Source organism: Hyla sarda, assembly GCF_029499605.1.
Source record: "Hyla sarda isolate aHylSar1 chromosome 1 unlocalized genomic scaffold, aHylSar1.hap1 SUPER_1_unloc_3, whole genome shotgun sequence".
Classification (NCBI taxonomy): Eukaryota; Metazoa; Chordata; class Amphibia; order Anura; family Hylidae; genus Hyla; species Hyla sarda.
In genome coordinates, this window is record NW_026607589.1 from 1,100,337 (window position 1) to 1,125,411 (window position 25,075).

A 25,075-nucleotide genomic window follows, 5' to 3' on the forward strand; every position below is an offset into this window, starting at 1 on the left:
TACAGATCATAGGGAATATCTCCATCTACCTGATCATCCTGTGGAAGAAGAGGACGGGGACACCTCTCTGGTGCTGTTCTCTTACTGGATCTGACTGTAGGGAACACATACAGAGACTGAATTCATTCTTTACATACAAATAATGAGAGGACGTGTGTATATAGTCATGTCTATTACCTGGTGATGTGAGGGGCTGCTGATCCTCCATCATGACCTGATCCTTGTACTGATCCTTGTGTCCTTCTACATACTCCCACTCCTCCATGGAGAAATAGACCGCCACGTCCTGACACCTTATAGGAACCTGACACACAATGATACAGTCATCACCCCGATCCCTCCAGTGGTGTTACTGTATAATGTCCCAGCATTCCCAGCAGTGTCACCTCTCCAGTCATCACCCCGACCCCTCCAGTGGTGTTACTGTATAATGTCCCAGCATTCCCAGCAGTGTCACCTCTCCAGTCATCACCAGACCCCTCCATTACTGTATAATGTCCCAGCAGTGTCACCTCTCCAGTCATCACCAGACCCCTCCATTACTGTATAATGTCCTAGCAGTGTCACCTCTCCAGTCATCACCAGACCCCTCCATTACTGCATAATGTCCCAGCATTCCCAGCAGTGTCACCTCTCCAGTCATCACCAGACCCCTCCATTACTGTATAATGTCCCAGCATTCCCAGCAGTGTCACCTCTCCAGTCATCACCAGACCCCTCCATTACTGTATAATGTCCCAGCATTCCCAGCAGTGTCACCTCTCCAGTCATCACCAGACCCCTCCATTACTGTATAATGTCCCAGCAGTGTCACCTCTCCAGTCATCACCAGACCCCTCCATTACTGTATAATGTCCCAGCAGTGTCACCTCTCCAGTCATCACCAGACCCCTCCATTACTGTATAATGTCCCAGCAGTGTCACCTCTCCAGTCATCACCAGACCCCTCCATTACTGTATAATGTCCCAGCAGTGTCACCTCTCCAGTCATCACCAGATCCCTCCATTACTGTATAATGTCCCAGCAGGGTCACCTCTCCAGTCATCACCAGACCCCTCCATTACTGTATAATGTCCCAGCATTCCCAGCAGTGTCACCTCTCCAGTCATCACCAGACCCCTCCATTACTGTATAATGTCCCAGCAGTGTCACCTCTCCAGCCATCACCAGACCCCCCCATTACTGTAGAATGTCCCAGCAGGGTCACCTCTCCAGTCATCACCAGACCCCTCCATTACTGTATAATGTCCCAGCAGTGTCACCTCTCCAGCCATCACCAGACCCCCCCATTACTGTAGAATGTCCCAGCAGGGTCACCTCTCCAGTCATCACCAGACCCCTCCATTACTGTATAATGTCCCAGCAGTGTCACCTCTCCAGTCATCACCAGACCCCTCCATTACTGTATAATGTCCCAGCAGTGTCACCTCTCCAGTCATCACCAGACCCCTCCATTACTGTATAATGTCCCAGCAGTGTCACCTCTCCAGCCATCACCAGACCCCCCCATTACTGTAGAATGTCCCAGCAGGGTCACCTCTCCAGTCATCACCAGACCCCTCCATTACTGTATAATGTCCCAGCAGTGTCACCTCTCCAGTCATCACCAGACCCCTCCATTACTGTATAATGTCCCAGCAGGGTCACCTCTCCAGTCATCACCAGACCCCTTCATTACTGTATAATGTCCCAGCAGTGTCACCTCTCCAGTCATCACCAGACCCCTCCATTACTGTATAATGTCCCAGCAGTGTCACCTCTCCAGTCATCACCAGACCCCCCATTACTGTATAATGTCCCAGCAGTGTCACCTCTCCAGTCATCACCAGACCCCTCCATTACTGTATAATGTCCCAGCATTCCCAGCAGTGTCACCTCTCCAGTCATCACCAGACCCCTCCATTACTGTATAATGTCCCAGCAGTGTCACCTCTCCAGTCATCACCAGACCCCTCCATTACTGTATAATGTCCCAGCATTCCCAGCAGTGTCACCTCTCCAGTCATCACCAGACCCCTCCATTACTGTATAATGTCCCAGCAGTGTCACCTCTCCAGTCATCACCAGACCCCTCCATTACTGTATAATATCCCAGCATTCCCAGCAGTGTCACCTCTCCAGTCATCACCAGACCCCTCCATTACTGTATAATGTCCCAGCATTCCCAGCAGTGTCACCTCTCCAGTCATCACCAGACCCCTCCATTACTGTATAATGTCCCAGCATTCCCAGCAGTGTCACCTCTCCAGTCATCACCAGACCCCTCCATTACTGTATAATGTCCCAGCAGTGTCACCTCTCCAGTCATCACCAGACCCCTCCATTACTGTATAATGTCCCAGCATTCCCAGCAGTGTCACCTCTCCAGTCATCACCAGACCCCTCCATTACTGTATAATGTCCCAGCAGTGTCACCTCTCCAGTCATCATCAGACCCCTCCATTACTGTATAATGTCCCAGCAGTGTCACCTCTCCAGTCATCCCCAGACCCCTCCATTACTGTATAATGTCCCAGCAGTGTCACCTCTCCAGTCATCACCAGACCCCTCCATTACTGTATAATGTCCCAGCAGTGTCACCTCTCCAGTCATCACCAGACCCCTCCATTACTGTATAATGTCCCAGCAGTGTCACCTCTCCAGTCATCACCAGACCCCTCCATTACTGTATAATGTCCCAGCAGGGTCACCTCTCCAGTCATCACCAGACCCCTCCATTACTGTATAATGTCCCAGCAGTGTCACCTCTCCAGTCATCACCAGACCCCTCCATTACTATATAATGTCCAGCAGGGTCACCTCTCCAGTCATCATCAGACCCCTCCATTACTGTATAATGTCCCAGCAGGGTCACCTCTCCAGTCAGCAGCTCCATCATCTTGTTGATGAGTTCTAGGATCTTCTGTTCATCCATTTCCTCATGTATCAGGGAGTGAGGTGGGGGCCCCGGGATTGGGTTCAGGGTTCTTCCCCATCCTTCACACACAGGGGCCCGACAGCGCCCACTAGAGGACTTCTTCACTACTGTGTAATCCTGTGTATGGAGAGACACATTAATATCACTACATACATTCCCAGAATCCCTCACCTCTCCAGTCATATCCATCTGTTATTACATAGATAAGAATGAGGTCATGTGACATCACTCCCAGAATCCCTCACCTCTCCAGTCATATCCATCTGTTATTACATAGATAAGAATGAGGTCATGTGACATCACTTCCAGAATCCCTCACCTCTCCAGTCATATCCATCTGTTATTACATAGATAAGAATGAGGTCATGTGACATCACTCCCAGAATCCCTCACCTCTCCAGTCATATCATCTGTTATTACATAGATAAGAATGAGGTCATGTGACATCACTCCCAGAATCCCTCAACTCTCCAGTCATATCCATCTGTTATTACATAGATAAGAATGAGGTCATGTGACATCACTCCCAGAATCCCTCACCTCTCCAGTCATATCCATGTTATTACATAAATAAGAATGAGGTCATGTGACATCACTCCCAGAATCCCTCACCTCTCCATTCATATCCATCTGTTATTACATAGATAAGAATGAGGTCATGTGACATCACTCCCAGAATCCCTCACCTCTCCAGTCATATCCATCTGTTATTACATAGATAAGAATGAGGTCATGTGACATCACTCCCAGAATCCCTCACCTCTGCAGTCATATCCATCTGTTATTATATAGATAAGAATGAGGTCATGTGACATCACTCCCAGAATCCCTCACCTCTGCAGTCATATCCATCTGTTATTACATAGATAAGAATGAGGTCATGTGACATCACTCCCAGAATCCCTCACCTCTCCAGTCATATCATCTGTTATTACATAGATAAGAATGAGGTCATGTGACATCACTCCCAGAATCCCTCAACTCTCCAGTCATATCCATCTGTTATTACATAGATAAGAATGAGGTCATGTGACATCACTCCCAGAATCCCTCACCTCTCCAGTCATATCCATGTTATTACATAAATAAGAATGAGGTCATGTGACATCACTCCCAGAATCCCTCACCTCTCCATTCATATCCATCTGTTATTACATAGATAAGAATGAGGTCATGTGACATCACTCCCAGAATCCCTCACCTCTGCAGTCATATCCATCTGTTATTATATAGATAAGAATGAGGTCATGTGACATCACTCCCAGAATCCCTCACCTCTCCAGTCATATCCATCTGTTATTACATAGATAAGAATGAGGTCATGTGACATCACTCCCAGAATCCCTCACCTCTGCAGTCATATCCATCTGTTATTATATAGATAAGAATGAGGTCATGTGACATCACTCCCAGAATCCCTCACCTCTCCAGTCATATCCATCTGTTATTATATAGATAAGAATGAGGTCATGTGACATCACTCCCAGAATCCCTCACCTCTCCAGTCAGATCCATCTGTTATTACATAGATAAGAATGAGGTCATGTGACATCACTCCCAGAATCCCTCACCTCTGCAGTCATATCCATCTGTTATTATATAGATAAGAATGAGGTCATGTGACATCACTCCCAGAATCCCTCACCTATCCAGTCATATCCATCTGTTATTACATAGATAAAAATGAGGTCATGTGACATCACTCCCAGAATCCCTCACCTCTCCAGTCATATCCATCTGTTATTACATAGATAAGAATGAGGTCATGTGACATCACTCCCAGAATCCCTCACCTCTCCAGTCATATCCATCTGTTATTACATAGATAAGAATGAGGTCATGTGACATCACTCCCAGAATCCCTCACCTCTCCAGTCATATCCATCTGTTATTACATAGATAAGAATGAGGTCATGTGACATCACTCCCAGAATCCCTCACCACTCCAGTCATATCCATCTGTTATTACATAGATAAGAATGAGGTCATGTGACATCACTCCCAGAATCCCTCACCTCTCCAGTCATATCCATCTGTTATTACATAGATAAGAATGAGGTCATGTGACATCACTCCCAGAATCCCTCACCTCTCCAGTCATATCCATCTGTTATTACATAGATAAGAATGAGGTCATGTGACATCACTCCCAGAATCCCTCACCTCTCCAGTCATATCCATCTGTTATTACATAGATAAGAATGAGGTCATGTGACATCACTCCCAGAATCCCTCACCTCTCCAGTAAGCCGAAAGAGTATCTGTAGGGTGAGGTTTATGATCCTGTCGGCCATCTTGTTCCTGTCTCTCTCCATGGTTGATGGGTCATCCAGGAGAATTCTCTTATATAGAAGATATCAGCAGAGGATCCTGGATTGGAGAAACCTGAAGGGAAGAAGAGGAGACGATGAGAAATGGCGGCTGCTAATAGAAACAACAACAGTGAAAGAAAGAAAGAGACAAATACACAGAAAGTTCTGGATCTTGTGATCTTCTTCATTAAGTCATAAAACCTTGTGGACCTGAAGGGGTTAATAGTAATGTCCCCTCCCCCAGCGCTCCTGATGTCACCACACCCGTATATACCTCCACCTGCAGACTGTACAGGAGCCGTGTGCTTACAGGACCTGCGATGATGTCACCGTCATGTGATCAGTCACATGGAGGAGGAGGAGGAGTCACATGATCAGGGGCTGCTGCTCTAGGCTCCTCTGCTCAGTGTATGCAGGACTCTGCTGTGCTGGTTGTGATCGCTGCTGGATGAGCTGAAGTTATGTGTATGCAGCAGAGCTGTGTGTGTGTGATGTGCGTGGTGCAGAGCTGTGTATGTGTGTGTTATATATGTCTGCAGCAGAGCTGTGTGTAATGTGCATGTAGCTGAGCTGTATGTGTACACAGTAGAGCTGTATATGTGTAATGTACATGTAGCTGAGCTGTATGTGTACAGTAGATCTGTATATGTGTAATGTACATGTAGCTGAGCTGTATGTGTACACAGTAGAGCTGTATATGTGTAATGTACATGTAGCTGAGCTGTATGTGTACACAGTAGAGCTGTATATGTGTAATGTACATGTAGCTGAGCTGTATGTGTACACAGTAGAGCTGTATATGTGTAATGTGCATGTAGCTGAGCTGTATGTGTACACAGTAGAGCTGTGTGTAATGTGCATGTAGCTGAGCTGTATGTGTACACAGTAGAGCTGTATATGTGTAATGTGCATGTAACTGAGCTGTATGTGTACACAGTAGAGCTGTATATGTGTAATGTGCATGTAGCTGAGCTGTATGTGTACACAGTAGAGCTGTATATGTGTAATGTGCATGTAGCTGAGCTGTATGTGTACACAGTAGAGCTGTATATGTGTAATGTACATGTGGCTGAGCTGTATGTGTACACAGTAGAGCTGTATATGTGTAATGTACATGTAGCTGAGCTGTATGTGTACACAGTAGAGCTGTATATGTGTAATGTACATGTGGCTGAGCTGTATGTGTACACAGTAGAGCTGTATATGTGTAATGTACATGTAGCTGAGCTGTATGTGTACACAGTAGAGCTGTATATGTGTAATGTACATGTAGCTGAGCTGTATGTGTACACTGTAGAGCTGTATATGTGTAATGTACATGTAGCTGAGCTGTATGTGTACACAGTAGAGCTGTATGTGTGTAATGTACATGTAGCTGAGCTGTATGTGTACACAGTAGAGCTGTATGTGTGTAATGTACATGTAGCTGAGCTGTATGTGTCCACAGTAGAGCTGTATATGTGTAATGTGCATGTACATGTAGCTGAGCTGTATGTGTACACAGTAGAGCTGTATATGTGTAATGTACATGTAGCTGAGCTGTATGTGTACAGTAGATCTGTATATGTGTAATGTACATGTAGCTGAGCTGTATGTGTACACAGTAGAGCTGTATATGTGTAATGTACATGTAGCTGAGCTGTATGTGTACACAGTAGAGCTGTATATGTGTAATGTACATGTAGCTGAGCTGTATGTGTACACAGTAGAGCTGTATATGTGTAATGTACATGTAGCTGAGCTGTATGTGTACACAGTAGAGCTGTGTGTAATGTGCATGTAGCTGAGCTGTATGTGTACACAGTAGAGCTGTATATGTGTAATGTGCATGTAACTGAGCTGTATGTGTACACAGTAGAGCTGTATATGTGTAATGTACATGTGGCTGAGCTGTATGTGTACACAGTAGAGCTGTATATGTGTAATGTACATGTAGCTGAGCTGTATGTGTACACAGTAGAGCTGTATATGTGTAATGTACATGTGGCTGAGCTGTATGTGTACACAGTAGAGCTGTATATGTGTAATGTACATGTAGCTGAGCTGTATGTGTACACAGTAGAGCTGTATATGTGTAATGTACATGTAGCTGAGCTGTATGTGTACACTGTAGAGCTGTATATGTGTAATGTACATGTAGCTGAGCTGTATGTGTACACAGTAGAGCTGTATGTGTGTAATGTACATGTAGCTGAGCTGTATGTGTACACAGTAGAGCTGTATGTGTGTAATGTACATGTAGCTGAGCTGTATGTGTCCACAGTAGAGCTGTATATGTGTAATGTGCATGTACATGTAGCTGAGCTGTATGTGTACACAGTAGAGCTGTATATGTGTAATGTGCATGTAGGTGAGCTGTATGTGTACACAGTAGAGCTGTATATGTGTAATGTGCATGTAGCTGAGCTGTATGTGTACACAGTAGAGCTGTATATATGTAATGTACATGTAGCTGAGCTGTATGTGTACACAGTAGAGCTGTATATGTGTAATGTACATGTAGCTGAGCTGTATGTGTACACAGTAGAGCTGTATGTGTGTAATGTGCATGTAGCTGAGCTGTATGTGTACACAGTAGAGCTGTATATGTGTAATGTACATGTAGCTGAGCTGTATGTGTATACAGTAGAGCTGTATGTGTGTAATGTGCATGTAGCTGAGCTGTATGTGTACACAGTAGAGCTGTATGTGTGTAATGTACATGTAGCTGAGCTGTATGTGTGTAATGTACATGTAGCTGAGCTGTATGTGTACACAGTAGAGCTGTATATGTGTAATGTGCATGTAGCTGAGCTGTATGTGTACACAGTAGAGCTGTATATGTGTAATGTGCATGTAGCTGAGCTGTATGTGTACACAGTAGTGCTGTATATGTGTAATGTCTATGTAGCTGAGCTGTATGTGTACACAGTAGAGCTGTATATGTGTAATGTACATGTAGCTGAGCTGTATGTGTACACAGTAGTGCTGTATATGTGTAATGTACATGTAGCTGAGCTGTATGTGTACACAGTAGAGCTGTATATGTGTAATGTGCATGTAGCTGAGCTGTATGTGTACACAGTAGAGCTGTATATGTGTAATGTGCATGTAGCTGAGCTGTATGTGTACACAGTAGAGCTGTATATGTGTAATGTGCATGTAGCTGAGCTGTATGTGTACACAGTAGAGCTGTATATGTGTAATGTGCATGTAGCTGAGCTGTATGTGTACACAGTAGAGCTGTATATGTGTAATGTGCATGTAGCTGAGCTGTATGTGTACACAGTAGAGCAGTATATGTGTAATGTACATGTAGCTGAGCTGTATGTGCACACAGTAGAGCTGTATATGTGTAATGTACATGTAGCTGAGCTGTATGTGTACACAGTAGAGCTGTATATGTGTAATGTGCATGTAGCTGAGCTGTATGTGTACACAGTAGAGCTGTATATGTGTAATGTGCATGTAGCTGAGCTGTATGTGTACACAGTAGAGCAGAATATGTGTAATGTACATGTAGCTGAGCTGTATGTGTACACAGTAGAGCTGTATATGTGTAATGTGCATGTAGCTGAGCTGTATGTGTACACAGTAGAGCTGTATATGTGTAATGTACATGTAGCTGAGCTGTATGTGTACACAGTAGAGCTGTATATGTGTAATGTACATGTAGCTGAGCTGTATGTGTACACAGTAGAGCTGTATATGTGTAATGTGCATGTAGCTGAGCTGTATGTGTACACAGTAGAGCTGTATATGTGTAATGTGCATGTAGCTGAGCTGTATGTGTACACAGTAGTGCTGTATATGTGTAATGTACATGTAGCTGAGCTGTATGTGTACACAGTAGAGCTGTATATGTGTAATGTGCATGTAGCTGAGCTGTATGTGTACACAGTAGAGCTGTATATGTGTAATGTACATGTAGCTGAGCTGTATGTGTACACAGTAGAGCTGTATATGTGTAATGTGCATGTAGCTGAGCTGTATGTGTACACAGTAGAGCTGTATATGTGTAATGTGCATGTAGCTGAGCTGTATGTGTACACAGTAGAGCTGTATATGTGTAATGTGCATGTAGCTGAGCTGTATGTGTACACAGTAGATCTGTATATGTGTAATGTACATGTAGCTGAGCTGTATGTGTACACAGTAGAACTGTATATGGGTAATGTACATGTGGCTGAGCTGTATGTGTACACAGTAGAGCTGTATATGTGTAATGTGCATGTGGCTGAGCTGTATGTGTACACAGTAGTGCTGTATATGTGTAATGTACATGTAGCTGAGCTGTATGTGTACACAGTAGAGCTTTATATGTGTAATGTGCATGTAGCTGAGCTGTATGTGTACACAGTAGAGCTGTATATGTGTAATGTACATGTAGCTGAGCTGTATGTGTACACAGTAGAGCTGTATATGTGTAATGTGCATGTAGCTGAGCTGTATGTGTACACAGTAGAGCTGTATATGTGTAATGTGCATGTAGCTGAGCTGTATGTGTACACAGTAGAGCTGTATATGTGTAATGTGCATGTAGCTGAGCTGTATGTGTACACAGTAGAGCTGTATATGTGTAATGTTATGTACATGTAGCTGAGCTGTATGTGTACACAGTAGAGCTGTATATGTGTAATGTACATGTAGCTGAGCTGTATGTGTACACAGTAGTGCTGTATATGTGTAATGTACATGTAGCTGAGCTGTATGTGTACACAGTAGAGCTGTATATGTGTAATGTGCATGTAGCTGAGCTGTATGTGTACACAGTAGTGCTGTATATGTGTAATGTGCATGTAGCTGAGCTGTATGTGTACACAGTAGTGCTGTATATGTGTAATGTGCATGTAGCTGAGCTGTATGTGTACAGTAGAGCTGTATATGTGTAATGTACATGTAGCTGAGCTGTATGTGTACACAGTAGTGCTGTATATGTGTAATGTGCATGTAGCTGAGCTGTATGTGTACACAGTAGAGCTGTATATGTGTAATGTACATGTAGCTGAGCTGTATGTGTACACAGTAGAGCTGTATATGTGTAATGTACATGTAGCTTAGCTGTATGTGTACACAGTAGAGCTGTATATGTGTAATGTACATGTAGCTGAGCTGTATGTGTACACAGTAGTGCTGTATATGTGTAATGTACATGTAGCTGAGCTGTATGTGTACACAGTAGAGCTGTATGTGTGTAATGTGCATGTAGCTGAGCTGTATGTGTACACAGTAGAGCTGTATATGTGTAATGTGCATGTAGCTGAGCTGTATGTGTACACAGTAGAGCTGTATATGTGTTTCTAATAAAATGAAATAAAATGAAGTCCTGTGCTTCTTAGTTGAGCCATTGACAGTCAGACCCTCCCACAGGTGACCCCATTTTGGAAGCTACACCCCTCACATAACTTAATAAGGGGTGCAGTGAGCATTTACACCCCACTGGCATTTGACAGATCTTTGGAACAGTGGGCTGTGCAAACAAAAAAATAACATTTTTAATTTTTACGGACAACTGTTCATAAAATCTGTCAGACACCTGTGGGGCGTAAATGCTCACTGTACCCCTTGTTACATTCCGTGAGGGGTGTAGTTTCCAAAATGGGGTCACATGTGAAGGGGGTCCACTGTTCTGGCACCATGGGGCTTTGTAAACACACATAGCCTTCAATTCCCGCCTAATTCCCTCAAAATGCCCAATGGCGCTCCTTCTCTTCGGGGCAGTGGCGTAGCTATAGAGGTTGCAACGGTCGCCAGGGGGGGCTCCTTTGCTATAATCACATGATGGCCGGCACCGTCATCATGTTAATTAATCAGTATGACAGACGCTGCTACAAGACCTGTCCGTCAGGCAGCAGCGGAGTCGACATGACCTGGGGTGGGACCTGAGCGACTATCCCACCCCTGCCTTTCCGCCGCATTGAGTGAGTGGAGGAGGAGGGGCAGGGCACGTACGGCGCCAACAGGAAGTCCTGCTTCTCCTTCCGTTATGCACGGCCGCCCGCCTGCCCGCAGGACCCTTATGCACGGCCGCCAGCCCGCAGGACCCTTATGCACGGGCGCCAGCCCGCAGGATCCTTATGCACGGGCGCCAGCCCGCAGGACCCTTATGCACGGCCGCCAGCCCGCAGGACCCTTATGCACGGGCGCCAGCCCGCAGGACCCTTATGCACGGGCGCCAGCCCGCAGGACCCTTATGCACGGGCGCCAGCCCGCAGGACCCTTATGCACGGGCGCCAGCCCGCAGGACCCTTATGCACGGGCGCCAGCCCGCAGGACCCTTATGCACGGGCGCCAGCCCGCAGGACCCTTATGCACGGGCGCCAGCCCGCAGGACCCTTATGCACAGGCGCCAGCCCGCAGGACCCTTATGCACGGGCGCCAGCCCGCAGGACCCTTATGCACGGCCGCCAGCCCTCAGGACCCTTATGCACGGCCGCCAGCCCGCAGGACCCTTATGCACGGCCGCCAGCCCACAGGACCCTTATGCACGGCCGCCAGCCCGCAGGACCCTTATGCACGGCCGCCAGCCCGCAGGACCCTTATGCACGGCCGCCAGCCCGCAGGACCCTTATGCACGGCCGCCAGCCCGCAGGACCCTTATGCACGGCCGCCAGCCCGCAGGACCCTTATGCACGGCCGCCAGCCCGCAGGACCCTTATGCACGGCCGCCAGCCCGCAGGACCCTTATGCACGGCCGCCAGCCCGCAGGACCCTTATGCACGGCCGCCAGCCCGCAGGACCCTTATGCACGGCCGCCAGCCCGCAGGACCCTTATGCACGGCCGCCAGCCCGCAGGACCCTTATGCACGGCCGCCAGCCCGCAGGACCCTTATGCACGGCCGCCCGCAGGATGCTTCCCTTCCCTCCCGCTATCGTACCCCGCTATCCCGCCCGGTATGAGTAAACCCTGCGCACTATAAATGTATGGCGCTGCAGCGTGCAGCGCCGTTCATCTATGGCATGGCTATGAAGTTAGCGCAGGAACTCCTGCGCTCACTTCATAGTAGTTGCGCATAGTTACATCACCTGACGTCAGACGCCAGTGTTTTCCAACCATGGTGCCTTCAGCTGTTGTAAAACTACAACTCTCAGCATGCCTGGACAGCCAAAGGTTGTTTGGGCATTCTGGGATTTGTAGTTTTGTGTCTCCTGCTGTTGCAAAACTAAGACTCCCAGCATGCCCGGAAAGCCAAATTTTGGGGGGCTTTTTTCCTATTACCCCTTGTGAAAATGAAAAAAAAACAAATTTAACATTTTCATGTCCAACTTTAATGAAAATTTGTCAAAGACCTGAAGGGTGTTAAGGCTCACTATACCCCTTGTTACGTTCCGTGAGGGGTGTAGTTTCCAAATTGGGGTCACATGTGGGTGTTTTTTTTTTTTTTTGCGTTCATGTCAGAACCGCTGTAACGATCAGCCACCCCTGTGCAAATCACCAATTTAGGCCTCAAATGTACATGGCGCTCTCTCACTCCTGAGCCATGTAGTTCGTCCGCAGAGCATTTTACCTGTACACATATGGGGTATTTCCGTACTCAGAAGAAATTGTGTTACAAATTTTGGGGGTCATTTTCTCCTTTTACCTCTTATGAAAATGAAAAGTATGGGGCAACACCAGCATGTTAGTGTACATTTTTTAATTTTTTTTTACACTAACATGCTGGTGTAGCCCCCAACTTTACCTTTTCATAAGGGGTAAAAGGAGAAAAATCGCCCCAAAATTTGTAGTGCAATTTCTCCCGAGTATGGAAATACCCCATATTTGGCCCTAAACTGTTTCCTTGAAATACGTCAGGGCTCTGAAGTGAGAGAGCGCCATGCGCATTTGAGGCCTAAATAAGGAATTAGCAATAGGGGTGGACCCGGTTACCTACAGTAAAACTCTACAGCAGTGTTTCCCAAACAGGGTGCCTCCAGCTGTTGCAAGACTCCCAGCCTGCCAGGACAGTCTATGGCTGTCCGGCAATACTGGGAGTTGTGGTTTTGCAACAGCTGGAGGCTCCCTTTAGGAAACACTGCCGTATGTGACTTTTTTTCATTTTTATTGGGGACGGGGGACGGGGGACGTGTAAGGGTATATGTAGTGTTTTACTTTTTATTATTTGTTAGTGTAGTGTAGTGATTTTAGGGTACATTCACACAGGGAGGGGTTCACAGTAAGTTTTCCGCTGGGAGTTTGAGCTGCGGCGGAAGGAAATCCACTGTAAACCCGGGGGGGGGGGGGGGGGGCACCCCAAACCTTCAGCTGTTACAAAACTACAACTCCCAGAATGCACTGACAGACTGTACATGCTGGGAATTGTAGTTTTACAACAGCTGTAGGCACACTGGTGGGGAACCCCTGAGTTAGAAAACGGACTCTAGCTCAGTGATTCCAACCAGCCTCCAGCTGTTGCAAAACTACAATTCCCAGCATGGCCAGACAGTCAGGGATGCTGGGTGTGTAGTTCTGCGATATCTGGCCCTTCAGATGTTGCAGAACTACAAGTCCGGGCATGCTAGGAGTTGTAGTTATGCAACAACTGGGGAAGAACCGCTAAGTAGTGGTCTCCAAACTGTAGCCCTCCAGATGTTGCAAAACTACAACTCCAAGCATGCCCAGACTGTCCAGGCATGCTGGGAGTTGTAGTTCTGCAACATCTGAAGGGCCAGATATTGCAGAACTACACGCCCAGCATCCCTGACTGTCTGGCCGTGCTGGGAGTTGTAGTTTTGCAACATCTGGAGGGCTACAGTTTGGAGACCACCATATAGTGGTCTCCAAACTGTGCCACTTCAGATGTTGCAAAACTACAACTCCCAGCCTGCCCAGACAGCCTTTGGCTGTGTGGGCATGCTGGGAGTTGTAGTTTTGCAGCTTTTAGAAGGCCACAGTGAAGATCACTTATCGCGATCTTCACTGCAGCCTTCTCCGCCGCACTTTCCAGCCGCCGCTCTTCCTGCTGCAGCCGCTGCTCCGTGGATGCCGCCTCCAAAGGTCCGGGTAAGCCGGAACATGCTCCCCCCTCTCCGCCTGTGTTCCCCCGCTCTGTACCAACTTCCGATCGGTGGCCAGAGCGGGGGAAATGAAATCTAACCCCGCCCCCCTCCTGCCATTGGTGGTCAGCCTGACCAACCAATGGCAGGGGATAGGAGGGGGTGGCAACACTGCCACCTCGCGCCTATCCTTTAGGATGGTCGGAGCTGTCTCTGTCAGCTCCGATCAGTCTTATTTTCCGGGCGATTGGGTCACCAGTGACCCGATTTGCCCGGATCGCGGCAAATCGCAGGTTTGAATTGACCTGCGATTTGCTGCGATCGCCGACATGGGGGGATCTCAGGACCCCCCCTAGGCATTGCCATGGGATGCCTGCTGATAGATATCAGCAGTCATCCCGGTCCGATCACCGCCCGGCGAGCGGCAGTGATCGGAAATGCCGAGGGCGTATGGATACGCCCTCCATCCTTAAGTGACGGAACGTGAGGACATATGCATACGCCCTTCGTCTCCAAGCAGTTAAATAACTGATAGAAACTATTTTGTGCCAAAAATAGGGAAAGAGAACAGGAGCATCGCCTTACACGTACCTATGGAGATATTGAAAGACAGATGACTCCAAGAACATCCATCCTCCACAAAGGAGCCCGCTCAGCTTCCGAAATACGTCGGAAACTGTTTTGGACCTTCAAGCATACTGTAGTGACATCACTAGCAGCGGCCTAGGACACGGCATACTCCATCGGGAAGAGTTTGGTTGAGACGCCGCCGGCCAGGACACCGTTTGAAACATTTCCTATGAAACATTGTTTTTCGGCCTTTTGGCTAAGATCAAGTGTAGTATCTGTTCTTCTCAGTGTTCTAGTCTCTGCCATTGATCTAGGATGAATGCTGCCTGGAGGGGGCAGGTGTACCAGGGCGTTCCGGGGCTGGTTCTGAGGAATCAGCTGGACGGCTGCCCCCATGTGACCTGTTTCCTCCGGGTCTCGTCATGAGGTTGGAAGAGTCTAGAGCCGAAGTACTTTAGGGACTCGGGGAGTGGTGACCCTGAGGTGCCGAAACTCACCGAGTGGAAGCACTGACACCATAATCCCTGCACCCTTGGCACTCACCTCTTTATTTCCTTCTGGTTAGGACATTTTTATAGATCCGGCAGGATGTCCGGGCAGTGGGGGGAGATTTATTAAAACCTGTGCAAAGGAACAGTTGCCCATAGCAACCAATCAGATGGCTTCTTTCATTTTGCAGAGGCCTTGTTAAAAATAAAAGAAGTGATCTGATTGGTTGCTATGGGCAACTGGGCAACTTTTCCTCTGGACGGGTTTTGATAAATCTCCCCCAGTATACCTGCACATATTCACTTATTTATTTTTGTCACTGTGTCACTTTTGCGTGTTGTGTGTCCACAAGATTGTCAGGGTGCGGTAGCCCTTCTGGGTGTCCCTCCTGGCGGTCTAGGGGAGGTGTGTGTGGCCATCAGGTTCCGCACCTCCCTGCAAAAACCCTGGGTATTCCTGCATGGGCCGGGTACCGACCATTATGGGCTCTGCGGGCAGATTCCTTGGCTAACGCCTGGGGGATCCCAGGAGCATTTGTGGTCTCTTAGTAGCTTTGGCGAAAAGGGACATTGAACCTGGAACCTCACAGGAGCCTTTGGTCCCGGAGTGGAAGGGTACGGTTTGTTGGGGGGGCCTCTATCCTATCGGAGAAGGGCTTGTGATAGGCCAATTCTTTGTGCACTATTTTTTAGTGTAAGGGTGGGTTCACACTACGTTTTGTCCCATACGGGAGCGCATACGGCAGGAGGGAGCTAAAAGCTCGCGCTCCCGTATGTGACCGTATGCGCTCCCGTATGTCATTCACTTCAATGAGCCGACCGGAGTGAAACGTTCGGTCCGGTCGGCTCATTTTTGCGCCGTATGCGCTTTTACAACCGGACCTAAAACCGTGGTTGACCACGGTTTTAGGTCCGGTTGTAAAAGCGCATACGGCGCAAAAATGAGCCGACCGGACTGAACGTTTCACTCCGGTCGGCTCATTGAAGTGAATGGCATACGGGAGCGCATACGGTCACATACGGGAGCGCGAGGTTTTAGCTCCCTCCTGCCGTATGCGCTCCCGTATGGGACAAAACGTAGTGTGAACCCAGCCTAACACGTTTGCACTTTTTCTTGCACTTTGGGAGATTCATGAACATTTGCCTCGATGAAACACCATTGGATATCTTCGCCCGCTTACCAGCCGCAGCAGTGAAATACAAGGAAATCTAAGCAGGTACTAAAACTTTATTTGATCAATTTACACAAATGGTAAAAGATACTTTACATTGTTATTCAGTGGTGAGCAGGTGCGGGTGTGATGTGAAACAAACATGTACAGGGTGGGCCATTTCTATGGATACACCTTAATAAAATGGGAATGGTTGGTGATAACTTCCTGTTTGTGGCACATTAGTATATGTGAGGGGGGGGGGGAACTTTTCAAGATGGGTGGTGACCATGGCGGCCATTTTGAAGTTGGCCATTTTGAATCCAACTTTTGTTTTTTCAATAGGAAGAGGGTCATGTGACACATCAAACTTATTGGGAATTTCACAAGAAAAACAATGATGTGCTTGGATTTAACGTAACTTTATTCTTTCATGAGTTATTTACAAGTTTCTGACCACTTATAAAATGTGTTCAATGTGCTGCCCATTGTGTTGGATTGTCAATGCAACCCTCTTCTCTATATACTGCTATATACACTGCAGGAGAAATGCCAGCACAGGCTTCCAGTATCCGTATATACTACTATATACACTGCAGGAGAAATGCTAGCACAGGCTTCCAGTATCCGTATACACTGCTATATACTACTATATACACCGCAGGAGAAATGCTAGCACAGGCTTCCAGTATCCGTATACACTGCTATATACTACTATATACACCGCAGGAGAAATGCTAGCACAGGCTTCCAGTATCCATATACACTGCTATATATTACTATATACACCGCAGGAGAAATGCTAGCACAGGCTTCCAGTATCCGTATACACTGCTATATACTACTATATACACCGCAGGAGAAATGCTAGCACAGGCTTCCAGTATCCGTATACACTGCTATATACTACTATATACACCGCAGGAGAAATGCTAGCACAGGCTTCCAGTATCCGTATACACTGCTATATACTACTATATACACCGCAGGAGAAATGCTAGCACAGGCTTCCAGTATCCGTATATACTACTATATACACTGCAGGAGAAATGCTAGCACAGGCTTCCAGTATCCGTATACACTGTTATATACTACTATATACACCGCAGGAGAAATGCTAGCACAGGCTTCCAGTATCCGTATACACTGCTATATACTACTATATACACCGCAGGAGAAATGCTAGCACAGGCTTCCAGTATCCATATACACTGCTATATATTACTATATACACCGCAGGAGAAATGCTAGCACAGGCTTCCAGTATCCGTATACACTGCTATATACTACTATATACACCGCAGGAGAAATGCTAGCACAGGCTTCCAGTATCCGTATACACTGCTATATACTACTATATACACCGCAGGAGAAATGCTAGCACAGGCTTCCAGTATCCATATACACTGCTATATACTACTATATACACCGCAGGAGAAATGCTAGCACAGACTTCCAGTATCCGTATACACTGTTATATACTACTATATACACCGCAGGAGAAATGCTAGCACAGGCTTCCAGTATCCGTATACACTGCTATATACACCGCAGGAGAAATGCTAGCACAGGCTTCCAGTATCCGTATACACTGCTATATACTACTATATACACCGCAGGAGAAATGCTAGCACAGGCTTCCAGTATCCGTATACACTGCTATATACTACTATATACACTGTAGGAGAAATGCTAGCACAGGCTTCCAGTATCCGTATACACTGCTATATACTACTATATACACTGTAGGAGAAATGCTAGCACAGGCTTCCAGTATCCGTATACATTGCTATATACTACTATATACACCGCAGGAGAAATGCTAGCACAGGCTTCCAGTATCCGTATACACTGCTATATACACCGCAGGAGAAATGCTAGCACAGGCTTCCAGTATCCGTATACACTGCTATATACTACTATATACACCGCAGGAGAAATGCTAGCACAGGCTTCCAGTATCCGTATACACTGCTATATACTACTATATACACCGCAGGAGAAATGCTAGCACAGGCTTCCAGTATCCGTATACACTGCTATATACTACTATATACACCGCAGGAGAAATGCCAGCACAGGCTTCCAGTATCCGTATACACTGCTATATACTACTATATACACCGCAGGAGAAATGCTAGCACAGGCTTCCAGTATCCGTATACACTGCTATATACTACTATATACACCGCAGGAGAAATGCTAGCACAGGCTTCCAGTATCCGTATACACTGCTATATACTACTATATACACCGCAGGAGAAATGCTAGCACAGGCTTCCAGTATCCGTAGTTTCAGGTGCTGCCCATCTCGTATCTTCACAGCATAGACAATTGCCTTCAGATGACCCCAAAGATAAAAGCCTAAATTTTTTTTCCCCACCGGAGTACCCCTTTAATAACAACGCGACAGTGTAACGTGCAGGAGAGCAGACTTCAGGGGCACAGAATAGCCCCCCACAAATAGCCAGACAGGGGACAAGAAGAGGATTGGTCCTAATTCTGAAGAGGAGTCCCCGAGCTATGAAGGCAAAGATCCCGGATGGGCTGGAGGAGACCACTACTTAGTATTACAGTCCTTTGGGGGAGGTTTTCTTGCCCCAGCAGTCTGGAGTTAGTGTAGGCCGGCCTCCGGAGTGTTGCTGAGGAGGATTCCTGGTGTTCGCTACACAGGAAGGTAAGTGGGAGCAGATTGTAGGATTTAACTGAAAATTTAGTCCCAGGCTTCAGCTTGTGTTGCAGGCCTCAAAACTAGATCTGGGAAAAATGCTTTAAATTGTACAGATGAGGTGTTGGTTTGTTCCTCTGATTCCCCACAGTCCAGATATTAGTTTTTTTGCCGAATTCCAGCTGAGGAAGTTGCATTATAGTCACTTTATAAGTGGATCAGGAAGAAGCTCAGTTCAGAAGCCGCCTTCCTGCAAGAGCTCAAGCTCCGCCCCTGAGGAACTTCTCTGTGAGGTGTTTGGGTCTCCAGTAGCAGCTCCCCATGGATTATGCCTGTTGGGTCTTCTCCATGAGGAGCAGTGAATATCACAACCATATACCACACTCTTCTCCTACCATGTAAACTATAGTGATGACATCGCTGGATCGGTGACTACGTTCTAAAAGAAAACTTTTATTAACAATTGGTAACAAGTTTGGAGATGCAGTATATGATATATGTATAAATGTCAGATATCCTATGTACATGGTGAATATATAGATGTCTTATCTGCATCATTTATTGCTCTAAACTGGGTTCACTCCTATGTGAATTCTTGTCTAATAAGTGGTGATTTCTAAGGAAAACATTTACCACATTCTGCACACTGAAATGGGCTCTATCCTGTGTGAATTCTTAGATGTTTGATAAGTACTGAGTAAAACATTTCCCACATTCTGTACATGAAAATGGCTTCTCCCCTGTGTGAGTTCTTTGATGTCTAATAAGACTTAATTTTAAAGCAAAACATTTCTCACATTCTGAACATGAAAATGTCTCCCCCCCCCCACTTGCACAATCTCTGATGTCCAACACCCCTTCTGTGACTTTTATTTTCTTTAACCCTTTCAGGACTGAGCCCTTTTTCACCTTAAGGACTGAGCCCTTTTTTGCAATTCTGACCACTGTAACTTTATGCATTAATGACTCAGATGCTTTTACCTTTTATTCTGATTCCGAGATTGTTTTTTCGTGACATATTCTACTTTAACATAGCGGTAAATTTTTTGTTGTTACTTGCATCCTTTCTTGGTGAAAAATCACAAAATTTCATGAAAATTTAGCATTTTTCTAACTTTGAAGCTCTCTGCTTGTAAGGAAAATGGATATTCCAAATAAATTATATATTGATTCACAAATACAATATGTCTACTATATGTTGGCTTCATAAAATTGACCTATTTTTACTTTTTGAAGACATTAGAGGGCTTCAAAGTAGAGCAGCAATTTTCAAAATGTTGATGAAAATTGCAAAATCTGAAGGGACAGATGTTAGAGAATTACAACTCTCAGCATGCCTGGGCAGTCTAGGCATGCTGAGAGTTGTAGTTTTGCAACATCTGGAGGGATACCGTTTGGGCACCACTGTATAGTGGTCTCCAAACTGTGACTCTACAGATGTTGCCTTTGGCTGTCTGGGCATGCTGGGAGTTGCAGTTTGGCAACCACTAGCAGTCAGCAGTAAATATCGCTTTACTGCAACCTTCCTTGATGCTCCACGCCGTCGCCTCCCTACCTGCGCCGCTGCTCTCCGCTGATGCCACTGATGATCGGCGGTCCCCACCGCATAAAAGTCCCCAGGTACCGGCCGCCATCTTCTCCCCCCGCTCTGCCCGACATCCAGGGGTGGGCAGAGTGGGGGATCTCCATGGTAACCCCCTGTTTTCAACTGCCATTGGCCAGTAGTCATTGCTGAGTAATGGCAGGGGATAGGAGGGGGTGGCACCACTGCAACCGTGCTCCTATCCCTTAGGATGATTGGGGCTGTCACTGACAGCTCCGATCATCCCTATTTTCCGGGCGATTGGGTCATCAGAGACCCGATCAGCCCGGAATAGCGGCAAATGGCTGATCTGAATTGATCGGCCATTTGCCGCGATCGCCAACATGGGGGGGGGGGGGGGGGGGGCGATATCAGCAGGCAGACCGGAATTCCCATGGATTCTTGCCTTTGTGAGTTCTTTGATGCCTAACAAGATTTGATTTCATAGCGAAACATTTCCCACATTCTGGACATTAAAATGGCTTCTCCCCTGTGTGAGTTCTGTGATGCCTAACAAGCTGATGTTGCTGAGTAAAACTTTTCCCACATTCTGAACATAAAAATGGCTTCTCTCCTGTGTGAGTTCTGTGATGTTCAACAAGATGTGATTCCTCAGTAAAAGATTTTCCACATTCTGTACATAAAAATGGCTTATTGCTTTTGCAAGTTCTTTGATGACTAACAAGAGTTGATTTCCTAGTAAAACATTTCCCACATTCTGGACATGAAAATGGCTTCTCCCCTGTGTGAGTTCTGTGATGTTCAACAAGATGTGATTTCATAGTAAAACATTTCCCGCATTCTGGACATGAAAATGGCTTCTCCCCTGTGTGAGTTCTGTGATGTTCAACAAGATGTGATTTCATAGTAAAACATTTCCCGCATTCTGGACATGAAAATGGCTTCTCCCCTGTGTGAGTTCTGTGATGTCCAACAAGATGTGATTTCATAGTAAAACATTTTCCACATTCTGAACATGAAAATGGCTTCTCCCCTGTGTGAGTTATGTGATGTTGAACAAGATTTGATTTCGTAGTAAAACATTTTCCACATTCTGAACATGAAAATGGCTTCACCTCTGTGTGAGTTATTTCATGTTTAGCAAGACTTGATTTTTGGGAAAAACATTTCCCACATTCTGCACATGAAAATGGTTTCTCCCCTGTGTGAGTTCTTTTATGTTTAACAAGATGTGGCTTCACAGTAAAACATTTTCCACATTCTGAACATGAAAATGGCTTCTCCCCTGTGTGAGTTCTTTTATGTTGAACAAGTTGTGATTTCTTAGTAAAACATTTCCCACAATCTGAGCATGAATATGGTTTCTTTCCTGTATGAGCTCGTTTATGTCCAACACCCCTTCTGTGACCTTTATTTTGCTGAACATCCTGTGATGACTGAGAAGACAGGACCTGTATATAAGGATGAGATGACAGATCTTGGCTGTGAAGGGCTGAGGGTGTATCTGGGATAATGGAATGTTCTTCATATGTATCTTGTGTGATATCATCATCTGCTTTATAATCTGAAGATATAAGATTCTCCTCTGATCTCCTGCTACAAGAATCTGCAGAGAATAACACAGATTTTATTATCAGTATTAACCCCTTAACAACCCAGGACCTTTAAACTATTGCATTTGTCATTCTTCCTCCTCTCCTTAGAGCCATAACTCTTATTTTCCCGTATACAGAGCCGCTTGAGAACTTTTTTTGGAGGGACAAATCTTACTTTGTAATAACACTTTTTTTTATTGTGTCCTAAAATCTACGACAAAACCAAAATATTACTATTTGTGAGGAAAATGGAAAAAAAATCTTCTCTTTATTCTGTGGTAAATACGATAAATTTTACTATTATACTTTTTACAAAATGAGTTATTCATAAAATTGCCGTATTCTGACCCCTATAACTCTTATTTTTCCGTATACGGGGATGTATGAGGAGGATTTTTTTGCGCTGTGATTTGTAGTTTTTATCAGGACCATTACCCATCATATATCTGACTTTTTGATAACTTTTTTTCAGATACCGTATATACTCGAGTATAATGCCCCCCTCGGCTTATACTCGAGTGAACAAAAAAAACTTTCTGGCTTTAGCTGTGAGGGGATGGTGCGGCCCGTCCATCTCCGCCTGTCAATACCTTCTCAGTGGTCTTCAACCTGCGGACCTCCAGATGTTGCAAAACTACAACTCCCAGCATGCCCGGACAGCCATCGGCTGTCCGGGTATGCTGGGAGTTGTAGTTTTGCAACATCTGGAGGTCCGCAGGTCAAAGACCACTGCGGCCTTTGTCATCATCCAGACCCCCCTTTTGTTTTCTACTCCCCTCCCCTCGGTGGGAAAGAAGGGAGAGCTGGTCCGGGCCGTCATCTGTGCTGCAGGGACCGTCTGGTGGGGACTGTTAGTGGTTCCGGACTGTCCATCTTCACCGGGATGCCCTCTCCTCCGGGCCGGCCCCGGACTAGTGACGTTGCCTTGATGACGACGCACAGGGACGTTCATGCGCAGGGACGTCACCGAGGGCAGGCGAGTAGAAAACAAAAGGGGGGTCTGGATGATGATGATGAAGGCCGCAGTGGTCTTCAGCCTGCGGACCTCCAGATGTTTCAAAACTACAACTCCCAGCATGCCCTGACAGCCGATGGCTGTCCGGGCATGCTGGGAGTTGTAGTTTTGCAAAATTTGGAGGTCCGCAGGTTGAAGACCACTGAGAAGAGATTGACAGGCGGAGATGATGAAGGGGGGGGGGGCGGATGATGACGGGGGCGATGATGACGGGGGCGATGATGACGGGGGCGATGATGACGGGGGCGATGATGACGGGGGCGATGATGACGGGGGCGATGATGACGGGGGCGATGATGACGGGGGTCTGGATGATGACATGGGGGGATGATGTATTTCCCACCCTAAGCTTATTTATTGTCGAGTCAATAACTTTTCCTGGGTTTTTGGGGTGAAATTAGGGGCCTCGGCTTATATTGGGGACGGCTTATACTCGAGTATATACGGTATATGATGGGCCCAAAAATCCGCATTTTTGTTGTTTGGTAATTTTTACCTTTATGATGTTCATCATGCGGAATCATAAACATTATGGGGGAGATTTATTAAAACCTGTGCAGAGGAAAAGTTGCCCAGTTGCCCATAGCAACCAATCAGATCGCTGCTTTCATTTTGCAGAGGTTAAAAATGAAAGAAGCCATCTGATTGGTTGCTATGGGCAACTGGGTAACTTTTCCTCTGGACAGGTTTTAATAAATCTCCCCCTATATTTGAATACATAAAAATAAAGGGAACATGTAAACAACACAATGTAACTCCAAGTCACTGACACTTGTGTGAAATCCCACTGTCCACTCAGGAAGAACACTGACAATCAATTTCACATGGAACAGACAACAGGTGGAAAATATAGGCAATTAGCAAGACCCAATAAAGGAGTGGTTCTGCAGGTGGTGACCACAGACCACTTCTTCCTATGCTTCCTGGCTGATTTTTTGGTCACTTTTATTTTTTAAGTATATTTTTATTAACCCCTTAAGGATGCAGGGTTTTTCCGTTTTTGCATTTTCATATTTTCCTCATCACCTTCTAAAAATCATAACGCTATCAATTTTGCATATAAAATTCCATATGTTGGCTTATTTTTTGCGCCAATAATTCTACTTTGCAGTGACATCAGTCATTTTACAAAAAAATCCAACGGTGAAACGTAAAAAAAAAATTCATTGAGCGACAAAATGTAAGAAAAAAAAGCCATTTTGTAACTTTTGAGGGCTTCCGTTTCTACGCAGTGCATTTTTGGGTAATAATCGCACCTTATCTTTATTCTGTAGGTCCATACGGTTAAAATGATCCCCTACTTATATAGGTTTGATTTTGTCGGACTTCTGAAAAAAATCATGACTACATGCAGGAAAATGTATCCGTAAAAATTCTCATCTTCTGACCCCTATAACTTTTTTATTTTTCCGCATACAGGCCAGTATGAGGGCTAATTTTTTGCGCTGTAATCTGAAGTTTTTATTGGTACCATTTTTGTATCGATTGGACTTTTTGATTGCTTTTTATAAATTTTTTCATGATATAAAAAGTGAAAAACTAAAATACGCTGTTTTGGACTTTGGAATTTTTTTGCACGTACGCCATTGACCGCGCGGTTTAAGTAACAATATATTTTTATAATTCGGACATTTCCGCATGTGGTGATACCACATATGTGTTTATTTTTACTCAGTTTTTTTATGGGTTAAATTCAAGGTTAAATGACCTTTATTAACTTTTTTTTTTCACTTTTTTTTTGCAGTGTTATGGCTCCCATTGGGGGCTATAACACGGCACACACTCATCTTTTACACTGATCCCAGCAAAGCCATAGCTTTGCATGGATAAATGTTATAGGCGGTCGATTGCTCAAGCCTG

General features: G+C 45.8%; 2 protein-coding genes and 1 pseudogene across 2 annotated transcripts in view; 1 reads left to right on the top strand and 2 right to left on the bottom strand.

Moving 5' to 3' along the window:
• The window catches only part of LOC130298177 (uncharacterized), a 185,373-nt gene extending 179,623 nt beyond the window's left edge, over positions 1 to 5,750 (bottom strand). The window contains 4 exon segments of the mRNA XM_056551088.1: positions 30 to 94; positions 178 to 304; positions 2,856 to 3,035; positions 5,156 to 5,750. Of these exon segments, the coding sequence (XP_056407063.1) occupies positions 30 to 94; positions 178 to 304; positions 2,856 to 3,035; positions 5,156 to 5,233 (450 nt within the window). The 5' untranslated portion in view covers positions 5,234 to 5,750.
• Positions 5,751 to 14,991: 9,241 nt separating this feature from the next.
• On the top strand, positions 14,992 to 15,161 carry LOC130298181 (U2 spliceosomal RNA; annotated as a pseudogene).
• A 4,108-nt stretch (positions 15,162 to 19,269) lies between these two features.
• LOC130298178 (oocyte zinc finger protein XlCOF7.1-like) overlaps positions 19,270 to 25,075 on the bottom strand; it is a 78,844-nt gene continuing 73,038 nt past the window's right edge. Inside the window, 2 exon segments of the mRNA XM_056551089.1 lie at positions 19,270 to 19,403; positions 21,051 to 22,211. Coding sequence (XP_056407064.1) covers positions 19,270 to 19,403; positions 21,051 to 22,211 — 1,295 coding nt within the window.